This window comes from Artemia franciscana, chromosome 9 (assembly GCF_032884065.1).
Source record: "Artemia franciscana chromosome 9, ASM3288406v1, whole genome shotgun sequence".
NCBI lineage: Eukaryota > Metazoa > Arthropoda > Branchiopoda > Anostraca > Artemiidae > Artemia > Artemia franciscana.
In genome coordinates this window covers 40,283,362-40,298,825 of record NC_088871.1, presented here as the reverse complement: position 1 = coordinate 40,298,825, position 15,464 = coordinate 40,283,362, and the positions used below count along the sequence as shown (strand labels likewise).

Sequence of the window (15,464 nt, the reverse complement as noted above, 5' to 3'; positions counted from 1 at the left end):
GATTATCCCTTGGGAAAAAACAAATAAACACGCATCCATGATCTTTAATCTGTCAACAAACGCAAAATTCCTCATTTTTGCAGGTAGGAGCTTGAAACCAACACAACAGGGTTCTCTGATACGCTGAATCTGAAAATATGATTTTCATGAAGATCACAAAGGGAGTGTTTCCTCATTTTTTTCTAAAATCAAAAAAAAAAATTCAGGCTCGTAACCTTTGATATGTAAAACTAAACTTAATGAAAACTATATATTTGACATCAGCATAAAAAACCGATTCTTTTTATATATCTATTCGCATCAAAATTCCGTTTGTTTAGTTTCGGTTACTATTGAGCCAGGTCGCTTTTTACTTAGTTTGTTATCACGAACTTTGACTCCAGTCAGAAATATTAGAAAAATAAAACTACTAAATAAAAAAAAGTTGGCTAATTTTGGCTTGAATAGGATCCAAGTACTATTGAGTGAAAATTCTGAGATATGCGATTGTTTAGGAACTATGAAGGAACTATTTAAACAACCTCCTAGTTTCATGAGCATTGCTGCAAAGCGGTGTTTCCTTCGGCCCTTAACAATAAAATAGTAGTCTAAACATAATGAACGGTTATTAACTATATACTAAAAGCGATACACCATGGAGTAGTTGCGGAATTATCCTGTATATGAAGATTTATAATGTGGGTGCACGAAGGCGAAGGAGCACCATTTTGCACATTGAGGCTCCTCAGCTTTCACAATTTATTACGATAAAATAAGTAGGTATATATATATATATATATATATATATATATATATATATATATATATATATATATATATATATATATATATATATATATATATATGTATGTTCTTATTAAGGATATGTAAGGGATTGCCCCCTCCATGGCAAATTCCTCTTCCCACGAAAGTGACGCCCCCGCCTTTCACCATGCTTTTCCTTGTGCCAGATATGGCATTCCTGGAATTTGTTCAGTCATTTATTTTTTCTTCCGTTCTATAAGCCCTCATTCTGAGTTTACAAAAACTTAACGCTGAAATAGCAGTAGACAGACATTTTTGATAGACACTGATTTAGTAAATCATTTTTGAAATAAAATGTCATGGTTTTGTATTATTATAGATTATCTCAAAATATATTTCACAACCTTGTTCTTATTGAATGAATAGAGGAATTTATTTACTTAATTTAATAGAGGCGTTTTTAGGGTGAGGACAGAAAAAGTAGGGGCGCAAAATTTCAAGGAAAATAATCTAACGGTTTAATCGTTTTATAATTTTTCTATTTCCATTTTTATTTAAATAAAGTAGAGGGCGCAGTTAATAAATGAAAATAAATAATAAATTATTAAGGAATTAGTCAAATGAATTAAAAAAGAACACTAAATAATAATAATTAGATAATAATTAATAAAATAACTAAATTATAATTAATGATAAGTGAAACATTTAAATAATAGATTTAACAAAAATAAATTATTAACTGATTAATAAATTGAAAATAATTTTGTTAATAGATGAAAATTTTGTAAAAAATTGGGCTGAAAATTTTGTGGGAGACTATGGGGTACTAATCAAGATTTTGTCCCGGACGCAAGAAAGGCTAGAGCCTTTCACTGAACTTAGTACTATGCAATATAGTAAGAAAATAATACGCTCCCAACGGAGAGCTGGGCTCATAATTGTCGGTTATAACGAACGGAAGAATTTAGCTCTTCAACTTATACAAAAAGTGAATGAATAAATAGAATAAAACAGAATAACAAACTAGAAAGAAAAGACTGAGCAAAAAAAAGAAATGCTGGGAAAGCGGTGCACGAAAGGTAACTCCGACATGGGAAAGAAAACAAATAACAATAAAAGAATATAGAATGTACGTAATGTTCCATCAACAAAGTTCAGTAAGCAATACTTAATACTTAATTTTCCAATTATACTGGTTGTGTCCAAGTAAATTTGTTCGGATTTTTGTCTCGCAATCTATTTTTATCTGAGAATGACGATCTTTAATATTTATCGTAACAGCGGACCTGAAAGTTATCCAGAATTCTTTGGGGGGGGGGTGGAGATTACAAAAAAGCTTGAAAAAACGCATGAAAAATTTTATGTTCATTTCTTATATTTATTTGTCAGCTAGACAAATATTCCTGGGGGGGGGGTTAAACCCCCCTACACTCCCCCTGGATACAACCTTGTCAGTAGATCTGGGTATTAAAGTTTGACGCTCCTTCTACGAAACTTGTACGGATCTGATAAAATTCACGATTAAATTTCGCTAATGTTTAAGTTTAGTTCAGCTAATTAGATTTTACATACAATATTCTGATTGGCGGAAAAATTCTGATTGGCTCAAATTAGCGCTAGTTAGATCTTGGTGTCAGTAAAATATCATTCAAGAACCCATAACAGGGCTCATTTCAATGTAAATTTTCTGTTTTGCATATACCTTGTGAACTTCAAAGGAAAAGGGAGGGGACTGCCCTATAATCGTTATGAATTTTTTCCTGTGTACATTCTCTGAAACTTTTGGGAAAGGCTAGAGTATCTTTCGATTGAAGTAATTCTGGAAGATTTTGCAGGGGAGGAACCTTCGTATTCACTTTCCTTTGGACAGGTATTATCTTGGAGCAGCAGTTATCTAATTTAGAAAGGCACTGGTGCATAATTAATGCTGCTCTTTGATCTCTCAACATGAATATTGTATGAAGCCTTTCAGCTTTTGAAACTTCAATACAACGAACAGGAAAAAATTTTCTTTTTTGTTTCAAGGAGCAAAATCTACCTTTGAAAAAGAAGCCTTAGTATAATATATGACATATGAATGGTTTGATGGTCGATGCACTGAAACCATAATTTTAAAATGCAATTGAAAATTTTGTTGGTTTCCAAATTACGAATTTTGTTGGTTTCCAAATTTTGAATTACGAGTTGTATTTTAAAATTAACCGTTTGAAAATAGTATATATCCACAAGAACGGATGGGGATAAGAGTAACTCTTCAGTAAGATGATAAGGTGGGAAAACGCCGAGTGCATTCAAGTCTTGGAAGCAGGATCCAAGAGTTCATCCCTTCAAGAGTTTACTCTCCCCCCAAGAACTCCCAGGAAAAAAATATTATCCTATTGAAGCAGCGATCTAGATTACAAATTATAAGGAATTTATATATATATATATATATATATATATATATATATATATATATATATATATATATATATATATATATATATATATATATATATATATATATATATATCTATATATATAAAAATAAGTTGTCTGTCTGTCTGTGGATGGATGGATCAGGTGACGTCACCTGAAAAAACTGGATCAGGTGACGTCAAAACTGAAAAAACTAAAAAAAGGCAAAAACTACAAAAAAAACTAAAAACTAATAAAAAAAATAAAAAAGCTAAAAAACTAAAAAAACTAAAAAAAGGCAAAAACTACAAAAAAAACTAAAAACTAATAAAAAAGCTAAAAAACTAAAAAAACTAAAAAAAGGCAAAAACTACAAAAAAAACTAAAAACTAATAAAAAAAATAAAAAAGCTAAAAAACTAAAAAAACTAAAAAAACTAAAAAAAGGTAAAAAACTAAAAAAACTAAAAACTAAAAAAAACTAAAAAAAAGGAAAAAACTGAAAAATAAGCTAAAATAAAGGTAAAAACCAATAAAAAACTAAAAAAAAAACTGAAAAAACTAAAAAAAGGCAAAAACTACAAAAAAAACTAAAAACTAATAAAAAAAGTAAAAAAGCTAAAAAACTAAAAAAACTAAAAAAACTAAAAAAAGGTAAAAAACTAAAAAAAATAAAAAATAAAAAAAAAACTAAAAAAAAGGAAAAAACTGAAAAATAAGCTAAAATAAAGGTAAAAACCAATAAAAAACTAAAAAGAAAAAAAGGAAAAAACTAAAAAAAATTTTCATCTAAAAAACTAAAAAAAACTAAAAAAGGTAAAAACTAAAAGAACTAAAAAAGAAAAAAATAAATGACGAAACTCAAAGAGAAAGCGACCAGGACAAAAAGAATGTTCGATTAGCAATCAACAAAGCATCGGGACACAGGGAGTATAAATGACGACCAGGACATAAGTAAGAAAAAAAAAACTATCTATATATATATAAAAATAAGTTGTCTGTGGATCTGTGGATCGTGGATCAGGTGACGTCACCTGAAAAAACTGGATCAGGTGACGTCAAAACTGAAAAAACTAAAAAAAGGCAAAAACTACAAAAAAAACTAAAAACTAATAAAAAAAAATAAAAAAGCTAAAAAACTAAAAAAAGGCAAAACTACAAAAAAAACTAAAAACTAATAAAAAAGCTAAAAAACTAAAAAAACTAAAAAAAGGCAAAAACTACAAAAAAACTAAAAACTAATAAAAAAAATAAAAAAGCTAAAAAACTTAAAAAAACTAAAAAAACTAAAAAAAGGTAAAAAACTAAAAAAACTAAAAACTAAAAAAAACTAAAAAAAAGGAAAAAACTGAAAAATAAGCTAAAATAAAGGTAAAAACCAATAAAAAACTAAAAAAAAACTGAAAAAACTAAAAAAAGGCAAAAACTACAAAAAAACTAAAAACTAATAAAAAAAGTAAAAAAGCTAAAAAACTAAAAAAACTAAAAAAACTAAAAAAAACTAAAAAAGGTAAAAAACTAAAAAAAAAAAAAAAAAAAAAAAAAAATAAAAAAAAAGGAAAAAACTGAAAAATAAGCAAACATAAAGGTAAAAACCAATAAAAAACTAAAAAGAAAAAAAGGAAAAAACTAAAAAAAATTTTCATCTAAAAAACTAAAAAAAACTAAAAAAGGTAAAAACTAAAAGAACTAAAAAAGAAAAAAATAAATGACGACACTCAAAGAGAAAGCGACCAGGACAAAAGGAATGTTCGATTAGCAATCAACAAAGCACCGGGACACAGGGAGTATAAATGACGACCAGGACATAAGTAAAAAAAAAAATTAACAAAACTAAAAAGAAGGTAAAAACTACAAAAAAACTAAAAAGAAAAAAAAACTAAAAACTAATAAAAAAAATAAAAAATCTAAAAATCTAAATAAACTAAAAAAGAAAAAAAAAGGAAAAAAATAAAGGAGAAAAACAAAACTAAAAAACGAATGTATATACAGACCGGTACACCGGGATACAAATGACGACCGGGACACAGGGAATATAAATGACGACCGGGACACAGGGACACAACTACAACGGGGACACCGGGGGAAACAGGGGGATATAAATGACGACCGGGACAAAAAAACTAAAAAGAAAAAAAAACTAAAAACTAATAAAAAAACTAAAAAATCTAAAAATCTAAATAAGCTAAAAAAGAAAAAAAAAGGAAAAAAATAAAGGAGAAAAACAAAACTAAAAAACGAATGTATATACAGACCGGGACACCGGGATACAAATGACGACCGGGACACAGGGAATATAAATGACGACCGGGACACAGGGACACAACTACAACGGGGACACCGGGGGAAACAGGGGGATGTAAATGACGACCGGGACACTGGGACAGGGAATGGTCGATTAGCAATCACCATCAACAAAGCTCAAGGGCAATCATTAGAATCATGAGGTATAGATCTGAATACAGATTGTTTTCCCATGGACCATTATATGTTGCATGTTCAAGAGTCGGTAAACCTGACAATCTATTTATATGCAAAGACAATGGGACAGCAAAGAATGTTGTATATTCGCAAGTTTTACGTAGTTAAAACCATATATATATATATATATATATATATATATATATATATATATATATATATATATATATATATATATATATATATATATATATATATATATATATATATATATATATATATATATCTATCTATATTCACAGGTGGGACATAGGGACACAACTACAATGGCGCGTAACTATTATGGCGCGTAACGACTTACGCGCGCGGGGGGGCTTGGGGGGGGGCGCGAAGCGCCCCCACCAACTAGGTGTTGGGGTGGCGCGAAGCGCCACCCCAACAGCTAGTATACATATATATTTAAAGGCACAATCTTTGAATCTTTCGTCGAGTTTTTCTTATCGCACAAGGTGCAGATCGCGAATGGGTCTCTTATTTTTCGATTTTAAGTTTTCTTTGTTTTCTACAAAAACAGTTTATAATCCTATTAACAGCAGCTATCCATGGAAGAGAAACTTATTTATCTATTGAGGAAAACTGTAGTTTATTCCTGTATGGATTTTCCCATAGCATTTTTGCAGTTCCCCAGATTTGAAAATGTATTATTCCTTGATAAAATCTGGCACTTGACTTAACTGTTAACTTTCAGCGAAATAAAACTAGTCAATACTTAATATGATAAAAAGACTGGGGGCAATTTACTGCCATCATGACAACAATGTACCTACTATTTTCATCCAAAATTATTAGAACCGGAACATTTGCATCGTTAGAAAACGTCATTAGAAGAGGGTGCCGTAAGATCAGGGTCCTTGTATTCAACTAAATTCCCATAAAATGCCCAAGAATTCTCGAACGCCAAAAAGGCTAAAATTTGACCCAAATGTTGGAATTTTGGACGTTTCCATGGAATTTTGAAAAAAAAATCCCATTTTACAGTTACGGAAGCTTGCAGTTAAACAAATTTCTAAGAGAACAACTGGATTTCAGATGCCAGGTGGGGCGAAAAACGCCTGGTCCTGCTGCAAGTACAAGTAAATGGTTATGACTTAGCTAGTCAGTAGGGTTGGCAACGAGCAAGTGAGTCACGGATAACAAAATCAAGTGAGGCAAGAAATATTTTCAGGGAGAAAAGCTGAAGGAAATAGGGAATTCAAAGGGGGAAAAAGGACTTGGATTTTAACTTAGAAAGATAACGGCTATATTGCTATATATTATTGCACCTTCACTTATAGTCAAGATACGGCAAATCAGAACATTTGCATCGATAGAAAACTTAGAGGGTGCCGTAGAATCGGGATTCTTGTATTCAACTAAATTCCAGAGAAACGCCCAAGAATTCTCGAGCGCCAGGAAGGCTAAAATTTAACCCCAAATGTTGGAACTTCGGACGTTTCAATGGAATTTAAAAAAAAAAATGTGAAAATTCGTCAGCAAAATAAGCAAACAAGATATTTCCAGGTTTAATTACCTCCTCTTTATAAAAACTTACTTACTTGTACTTGTACTGGGAGTCAGGCGTTTCCGCCTCAACCGGCATCCAGGATCCTTGTGACCTCTTTGGACCAGGTTTCACGATCTGCTGCCAATTGCTCTGCGAAAGGGAGCCACTGGGCTGACCATCTGTCCAAATTTCTTAAACCCACCAACGGGATCCATGTCAGACTTGATCAGCGTCCACCAGTTCTTCTCTTCCCCTCCTTGATGCCTCTTCCAAGAGTTGAAGGGCTCAACTAGGAGGATTCGACGGGGCAGGTACTCTGGTGGTCTCTGCAGGATGTGACCGGGCCATTCTAAGCAGCGCTTTTTAACGGTGGTAGCGACATCTCTTATAATCTTGTAGAGCAGGCCAATATCGGATTTAGATATACGATCTTGCCGGCGAATTCTAATTATTTGGCGTAAACATCCGTGTTTGAAGGTTACAAGTGCTCTCTCGTGTTGAAGCTTCAAGGACCAAGTTCGCATCCATAGAGTAGGATGGTTATGACCATGGCCGTATAGATTCGACTTCTAATCGGAATCTCGGCGGTTTCAAAGGGGTTTTCGGAGAGATGGTGAAAACAAACTGCGCCTTATGTATTCATTGCTGGATGTCTAAGTCTGAGGAGCCATCAGTGCAAAGTATTGGGCCTAGGTAGGTAAAGCACCCAACCATTTCTAGATGAGTTATATTTACGCTCAAAGATATTTGGGTCGGATGATTCATGATCATAAATTTAGTTTTCTCTGCGCTTACTTCAAGTCCAATCAGATTTGACCGTTCAACAATATCGTATAGCGTCTTTGAGCATGGTCAGAGGGGAGTTTATGCTTCCTCATCAACGCCCCACTCTTTACGCTTAATTTTTTTACTGTTTTAAAAAGAAGAGTTGAGAGAAAGAGTCAAACTTTAGCGTAAAGAGCGGGGCGTTGATGAGGAAGCAGCCCCTTTCATATACGAAGTAATTTCTATTCGTTTTAAGTTTTAATGTCGCTCCTTACTTTCAGTTAAAAAAACCTGTTTTTTTATTTAATTTATACTGAGAACGTCAGGCCTGACGCGTTAACCTATAGTCAACCTACTGCTCTTTTTAAGTGGGATCATAGGTTGTCATAATTTCTAAAGTCTAAATCTTTTGGTATCCCTCCTTGATGCAGTGATGTCAAAGATACAATCAAATCTAACTGTAAAATACCTTATCTGGCAGGATTCATGTTCCATCGTAAAAGTGCTTAGTTGGGTATCTTGCCAATTAGACCATATATCTTATTTCAATGCAAGCTAGCTTTTAACTTAATTGGCAAACTGCGTTCTAACTAGTTCTTGGAATATCTTAAATCGATTTTGGTTTCCGTCAGAAAAAAAAACAATAAAAAAAAGAAAAAAAATACAAAATTCCCGACTCGACTCGATTTATAAATAAAATGAAAATATTTTGGTACTGATAAATAAAACAGTTTATTGGAACTAATATTGAAGGATAGTTTAGTAGACGTCCAGTCAACGTCGAGTTATCCAAACAGGATTGCGCGTAACTTCCTTTTCCTGAATGAGTCCTGTGCTGTTTTTGTCCGGTTCTAGGCGTTTACCCCTCGGCGTTTATCCCCCGGAAAATAACCCCCCCCCTGGAAAATAAACGCCGTGGAAAATACCCTCTCCCTGGGAAATAGCCCGTCGTGGAAAATACCCACGGAAAGTATCCCCTCCCCTTGGAAAATAAGGATTTATAAATTTGAGAATTTTATTTTAGCTTTGTTGTTTTTATTTTCCGTAGGGGGAAGGAATTTTGGTACTTGTGTATTATACACCACTTCTTTAAGTTTGCGCCGCGTAAAACTCGAGAACAAACCGGTTTCTTCGTTCGTTTCTTTCAGCTTAGCGTGAGACAAGACAAAGACAAGTGATACAATAGATGGGAAATTTGTAATTTGGGCTGTGTGTTTGCACGTAAAGGGGGGGGGGTAAATTATTTGGACAGTTTGAAGTCAGGAAACAATTCTTACTTCATAATATGAGTAATAATTGTGTCTAACATATTTTGCATGCAGACCCGCTATATTTTACCCCCCCCCCACAATGTGCAAATATATAACCCAAATTTGTTTCTAAAGTAGCAAATAAACTAACGAAGAAACCAGTTTGTTCTCGAGTTTCAAACATCGTAAACTTGAGTGAGTGGCGTATCAAACAGTTCGTGGTAACGAACTGTAGTAAGGAGCGACCCGGCTCAATAGTAACCAAAACTCTAAAAAATTGAATTTTGATATCAATAGCTACATCAAAAGAATCGCATTTTATTGCTGATTTTAAATATATAAGTTTCATCAAGTTTAGTCTTACCCATCAAAAGTTACGAGCCTGAGAAAATTTGCCTTATTTAGGAAAATAGGGGGAAACACCCCCTAAAAGTCGTAGGATCTTAACGAAAATGACACCATCAGATTCAGCGTATCAGAGAACCCTACTGTAGAAGTTTCAAGCTCCTATCTACAAAAATGTGGAATTTTGTATTTTTTGCCAGAAGACAAATCACTGGTGCGTGTTTATTTGTTTGTTGTTTTTTTTTTCCCAGGGGTCATCGTATCGACCAAGTGGTCCTAGAATGTCGCAAGAGGGCTCATTCTAACGGAAATGAAAAGTTCTAGTGCCCTTTTTAAGTGACCGAAAAAATTGGAGGTCATCTAGGCCCCCTCCCACGCTCATTTTTTCCCAAAGTCAACGGATCAAAATTTTTAGATAGCCATTTTGTTCAGCATAGTCGAAAACCATAATAACTATGTCTTTGGGGATGACTTACTCCCCCACAATCCCTGGGGGAGGGGCTGCAAGTTACAAACTTTGACCAGTGTTTACATATAGTAATGGTTATTGGGAAGTGTACAGACGTTTTCAGGGGGATTTATTTTGTTTGGGGGTGGGGCTGAGGAGAGGGGGCTATGTTGGAGGATCTTTCCTTGGAGGAATCTGTCATGGGGGAAGAAAAATTCAATGAAAAGGGCGCAGGATTCTCTAGCATTACTATAAGAAAACAATGAAAAATAAACATGAAAACTTTTTTTTCAAATTAAAGGAAGAAGTATCATTGAAACTTAAAACGAACAGAGATTATTACGCATATGAGGGGTTCTAAAAATACTTTAGCATAAAGAGCGAGGTATTTAGGAGGAGACCTTGCTCTTTATGCTAAAGTATTTTTAGTAATTTCAACTATTTATTCTACGACCTTTCTGATTCAGGGGTCATTCTTAAAGAATTGGGACAAAACTTACGATTTAGTGTAAAGAGCGAGGTATTAACGAGGGTACAAACCCCCTCGTATACATAATAAAAATATAAGGTTATGAAAGTTTGTTACGTAAGTTAATTCTTAAGATACGTATATTTTTTACTAATAAAAACGTTCGTTAAAAATTAAAAGTTCTAGTTGCCTTTTTAAGTAACCGAAAAATTGGAGGGCAACTAGGCCTCCTTCTCCACCCCCTTATTTCTCAAAATCGTCTGATCAAAACTAAGAGAGAGCCATTTAGCGAAAAAAAGAATTAATATACAAATTTCATTTTAATAATTTATGTGCGGAGAGCCAAAACCAAATATGCATTAATTCAAAAACGTTCAGAAATTAAATAAAAAAAACTAATTTTTTTTAGCTGAAAGTAAGGAGCGACATTAAAACTCAAAACGAACAGAAATTACTCCGTATATGAAATGGGTTGTCCCCTCCGCAATCCCACGGTCTTTACGCTAAAGTTTGACTTTTTGCCACAATTCTACTTTTTAAAACAATTAAAAGCTTTAGCGTAAAGAGCGAGGGATTGCGGAGGGGACAACCCATTTCATATACGGAGTAATTTCTGTTCGTTTTAAGTTTTAATTTCGCTCCTTACTTTCAGCTAAAAAAAACTAGTTTTTTTTTATTTAATAATATACAAGTACCGGAATGTTTCATGTAGAGAGCCGGATTTTCCGGTATTATTTAAGAAAGATCAAAAATAAATTTAAAAAAACACGTTTTTTAACTGAAAGTAAGGAGCAACATCAAACCTTAAAACGAACAGAGATTATTATGTACATGAAAGGGGTTGCCTCCTTCTCAAGACCTCGCTCTTTACACTAAAGTTTTTTTTTAGAATCGTAAAACAAAGCTTATTATTCTAATTAAACGGCCATTTTGTTTCAAGAATCATTCTTAAAGAATTAGGACAAAAAGTCGAAACTCAAGCTTACGATGTGTAAAACTCGAGAATAAACCGGTTTCTTTGTTAGTTTCTTCGTTACTTTAGGAACAAATTTGGGATATATCTTTGCACATTAGAAGGCGAGGCGTTAAGTGTAGCGGTTCTACATTCAGAATGTGATAGGTAGAATTATTCTGAATATTATAAAGTAAAAATTGTTTTCTGACTTTGAACTGTCCAAATACTTCGTCCCCCCACTTTATGTGCAAATATATAGCCCAAATTATATATTTCCCATCTATTCTGTCACTTGTCAATGTCTTGTCTCATGCTAAGCTGAAAGAAACGAACGAAAAAACTGGTTTGTTCTCGAGTTTTACACAGCGTAAACTTGAGTGAGTGGCGTATAATGCAAAACTACCAAAATTCCTTCCCCCTATGGAAAAAACTCAAAGAAAATTCTCAAATTTGGAAAGCCTTATTTTCCACAGGGGCATTTTCTGCGGAGAGAGGTATTTTCCGCGGAGAGAGGTATTTCCCACGGTGGATTTTCCGGGAGGGGTATTTTCCTGGGGGGGGTAATTTATAGGGGGCATTTTCTGTGGAGGGTATTTTCCGGGTGGTAAATACAGGGGAGGGGATTGACGCCGGCTATAATTTTTTTTCTCTTGATAATACATGCTTAGATTTTTGTGGATGCTAATTATTATAGAAGTGATCCCTGTGTTTAAAAATACTTATAAAAAGAAGCTTTTGAAGAAGCAGAGTTTGTACTTCATTTCAATTTTTTAGATGATCCGCGTAAAAGGTGGACTCGTGAGAAACAAAATCAGACTATCCAATTACAACAAAATATAAGCGGGCTAAAAGAATGTTCGAACTCTTAAATGAAAAAGAAATAGGATTTTAAGAATCTGTATAATATTGATAATGCAATCAAGGATGATGCATCTTTTGAATTTTGTTGCCTTGATCTCAGTTGCAAGAAAAAATTCTGCAATTTTTCCTGTTGATTTTAGTTTTGGATGTATGTTTTCTTTGGAGCCTGCCTCCCCTCCAAAAAATCCAACAGTGGAAACTTCTCCCCGGAAAATTCTACCCACGGAAAATTCCACCCCCCCCCCACGGAAAGTACCCCTGAAAAATACTCCGCAGGGGAAGTACCCCCGGAAAATCCTCTCCACGGAAAATTCCCCTGGAAAATCACCATCAATGGAAAGTTCCCAGACGCACAAAACTGAGCAGATACAGAGAAAGGATAAAATAGTTACCTCAAAATGATGATCAGTCCTAAGGGGTAACAAAAGGACCAGATATCAAAAACAGTTCTAGTACAGGGGCTGGTAGGTCTCCAGTTATTTGGGACTTATAAAAAAGGACTAGAAATTTCAACATCCGATCGAATGAACATCCTTCGAAGTCTATACGACCATCAAGGAGAGGTTGGGGATGAGGAAGTGACAGCCCCCTTCTATATGTAAAAAATCCTGCTCATTTCGGTGTTTAAGAATCAAGAGGGAATAAATACCAGCTTTTAAAAAAAAAGTTTCGTTCTTAATATTTTGATCGGATGTGTTTTGGGAATTGATAGGCTTGGGAAGAGGGGGGGCTGTTTTTCCTCCATTCACTTTTAACTCTTAAAAAGGGCAATTGAAATTTCGAATTCCAATCAAATTAGTTCCATCCGATCCGAAGTTTATACGACAACCTGTTCTGTAAAAACCTTATATGCCCCAGGTCCTACCTCACACACCTTGCCTATGATCTCTGGAGGTTGTGTCCACCCTGAAGACATTGCTATACGCTCTTTGAACTAATGTGAACAAAATGGCTATCTCACTATTTCGATCAAATACATTTGGGTAAAAGAGAATGCCAGGGGAGGGGCTAGTTACCCTCCATCACTTTTGACTCTTAACTACGAATATATATTTCAAATCAAATAAGCCTTCACTAAAATTCATACAACCAGCCTTTCCGTAAAAAAAAACCTTATATGCCCCGGGGGCATAACTTACAACCATTGCCCCCCAGACTCTGGGGGTTGTCCCCACCTCGAAGGCCTTGTTATGTGATCTTTGGACTTTTGTTTGAACAAAAGGCTATCATAAAATTTCTATCGGATGTATTTTTTGAAATTTTGACGTTGGGAATGGGGGGTAGCTGCCCTTCGATCACGAAAGACTACTAGAACTTCTAATTTTCAATCCAATGAGCCCCCTCCAATTTTTTATGACCCTGCTTTCCATACCTTACTACCCTTGCCTTGAGAGCTGTGGGGCGGTGGTCATCCTTAAAAACATAATTTCCAGACTTTATAACAACGCTGAAGAAAATCGCTATCTCAAAATTTTTATCGGATATGTTTGGGGAAATGGTGGGCGTGGAGGGATGGCTGTCCTCCAATAGCTTTTGGACCTTTAAAAAGGGCACTAGACAATTTCTAACCGAATGAAACTCTTTCGAATTTTCTACGACAACTTCTTCTATGTGAAGTTCCCTAGTTTAAACGAAAATAATAACACATTGTGCCCCCATCGCTCTTTATCTAGGCGGCGGTATTGCGCTACCTATGATAAATTGTGCATTTACACAGTGGATAAATTGCATAATTTACAACCCTCACCTTGGGGGTTTTCGGGGCTCGGCGTCCCTGGGGGCATAGCTGTTAGACCTTCTGACTAGTTTGAACAAATGCCTATTACAAAATTTTTACCATTTTAAGGAGAGGGGGCACATAAAAAGGGCAAGGAGGTGGCTGGTTACCGTCCATAGCTTTTTAAAGCTTTTTTTATAGCTTTAGAAAGTGCACTGGAATATTTGATTTCCAGGTGAATGAGCCACTTCCAAAGTTTATACGAATACCCTACCCATAGAAACCTTGTATCTTAACAATGGGCAACTTTCATAACTTACAGGCTACAGCCCTTGCCCAGGAGATTGGAAGAGGGGTTGTAAGCCCCGGAGGCATGGTTGTTGGACCTTTGGACTCTCTTTTAACCTCTTTTATTCTTCAAACCTTATAGCTTTTCCACAGAATCTGCTGCCTAACAATTATTTTTTTTAAAAAGCAGACCTGGAATATTTTGCGCTGGTCATATTGGATGATTTGCTCTAGACTGTATCCAAGATTTTTGGTCCGGTGGGGGGTTGCAAAATAAATCTTCACAAAACGCATCAGAAATTAGTTTATATGCAATTTTGCTACTGTTTTACTGGTCAGATAAAAAAAAATTTGGGGGGGGGATTTAGTTTCGGTAACCTCCTTCTCTGGTTACAGCCTTGCTTATTAGTAATTAGTTACTTATTTGTCTCGTTAGGACTACCATTTTATACTTATACTCTAATTTGGACAAAAATCATTCACAGCTGCATCATGAGGAAAATTAGATGTGAGATATCATCAAGTCAGAGGGAAGTATAACCTAACCTACGAAGAAAGGTCTGCTATTCAAATCCACCGCATGAATTTTTTTTGGAAAACCCCATATTTTTCCGACTCCCTATCTAACTGTTTCCTTACATGAAAATTACAATTTTAAACATGCAAATCTAATGCCAGAATGCGTTTTTTTTCAGGCTATTCAAGCTTCGACTTTGGAGTGATACGTCAATATTCACCGAAGATGCTTCTCTTGAAAATTCAGAGGGAAAGCCTATCCCATTTGATGTTAGTAGGATATACAAAGGAGAATTGGAAGGTAAAATCGATCCCAGTTGGATTACATCTTAGTCCCTTCTGTCCCTGGGGCACGTCCTATTAAGAGATTTAGCTCATAAAATATTGCCGCCTTTCATGTATAATCCTGTATTCTTGGAAGTAAAAAGGACTTTGACTTTATGGCTCTAGGGAAGTGGAGTCCTTGTTAGTTAATAAAGCTTGCTTTTGTCAACAAACATATTAGCTATTTTCCCTTATGCTTTGTCTCTGAACATTTTGAAGAGTTCTGCTATTTATCTGACCAAGTCCACTTTGTTCATTAAAATGCTAGAATCAAAAAACTTTATATTGATAGGTGAGTCCTGGTTAATTAAAAAAGCTTATTTTTGTCAACAAACGTATATCTTTTGTATGAATAATTTTTTTTTGTGCGTTGTCTCTGAACGTCTTTAAACTTTTGCTATGATATGACAAGTATTCGGTAG

General features: G+C 34.5%; 1 protein-coding gene across 2 annotated transcripts in view; it reads left to right on the top strand.

The window, feature by feature from the left end:
• Positions 1-15,464, top strand: part of LOC136031410 (disintegrin and metalloproteinase domain-containing protein 10-like) — a 198,595-nt gene that overhangs the window by 36,807 nt on the left and 146,324 nt on the right. For both annotated transcript variants that reach the window (XM_065710960.1, XM_065710961.1), the window contains exon 4: positions 14,898-15,019. In XM_065710960.1, coding sequence (XP_065567032.1) covers positions 14,898-15,019 — 122 coding nt within the window. The remainder of the gene's footprint in view (positions 1-14,897; positions 15,020-15,464) is intronic.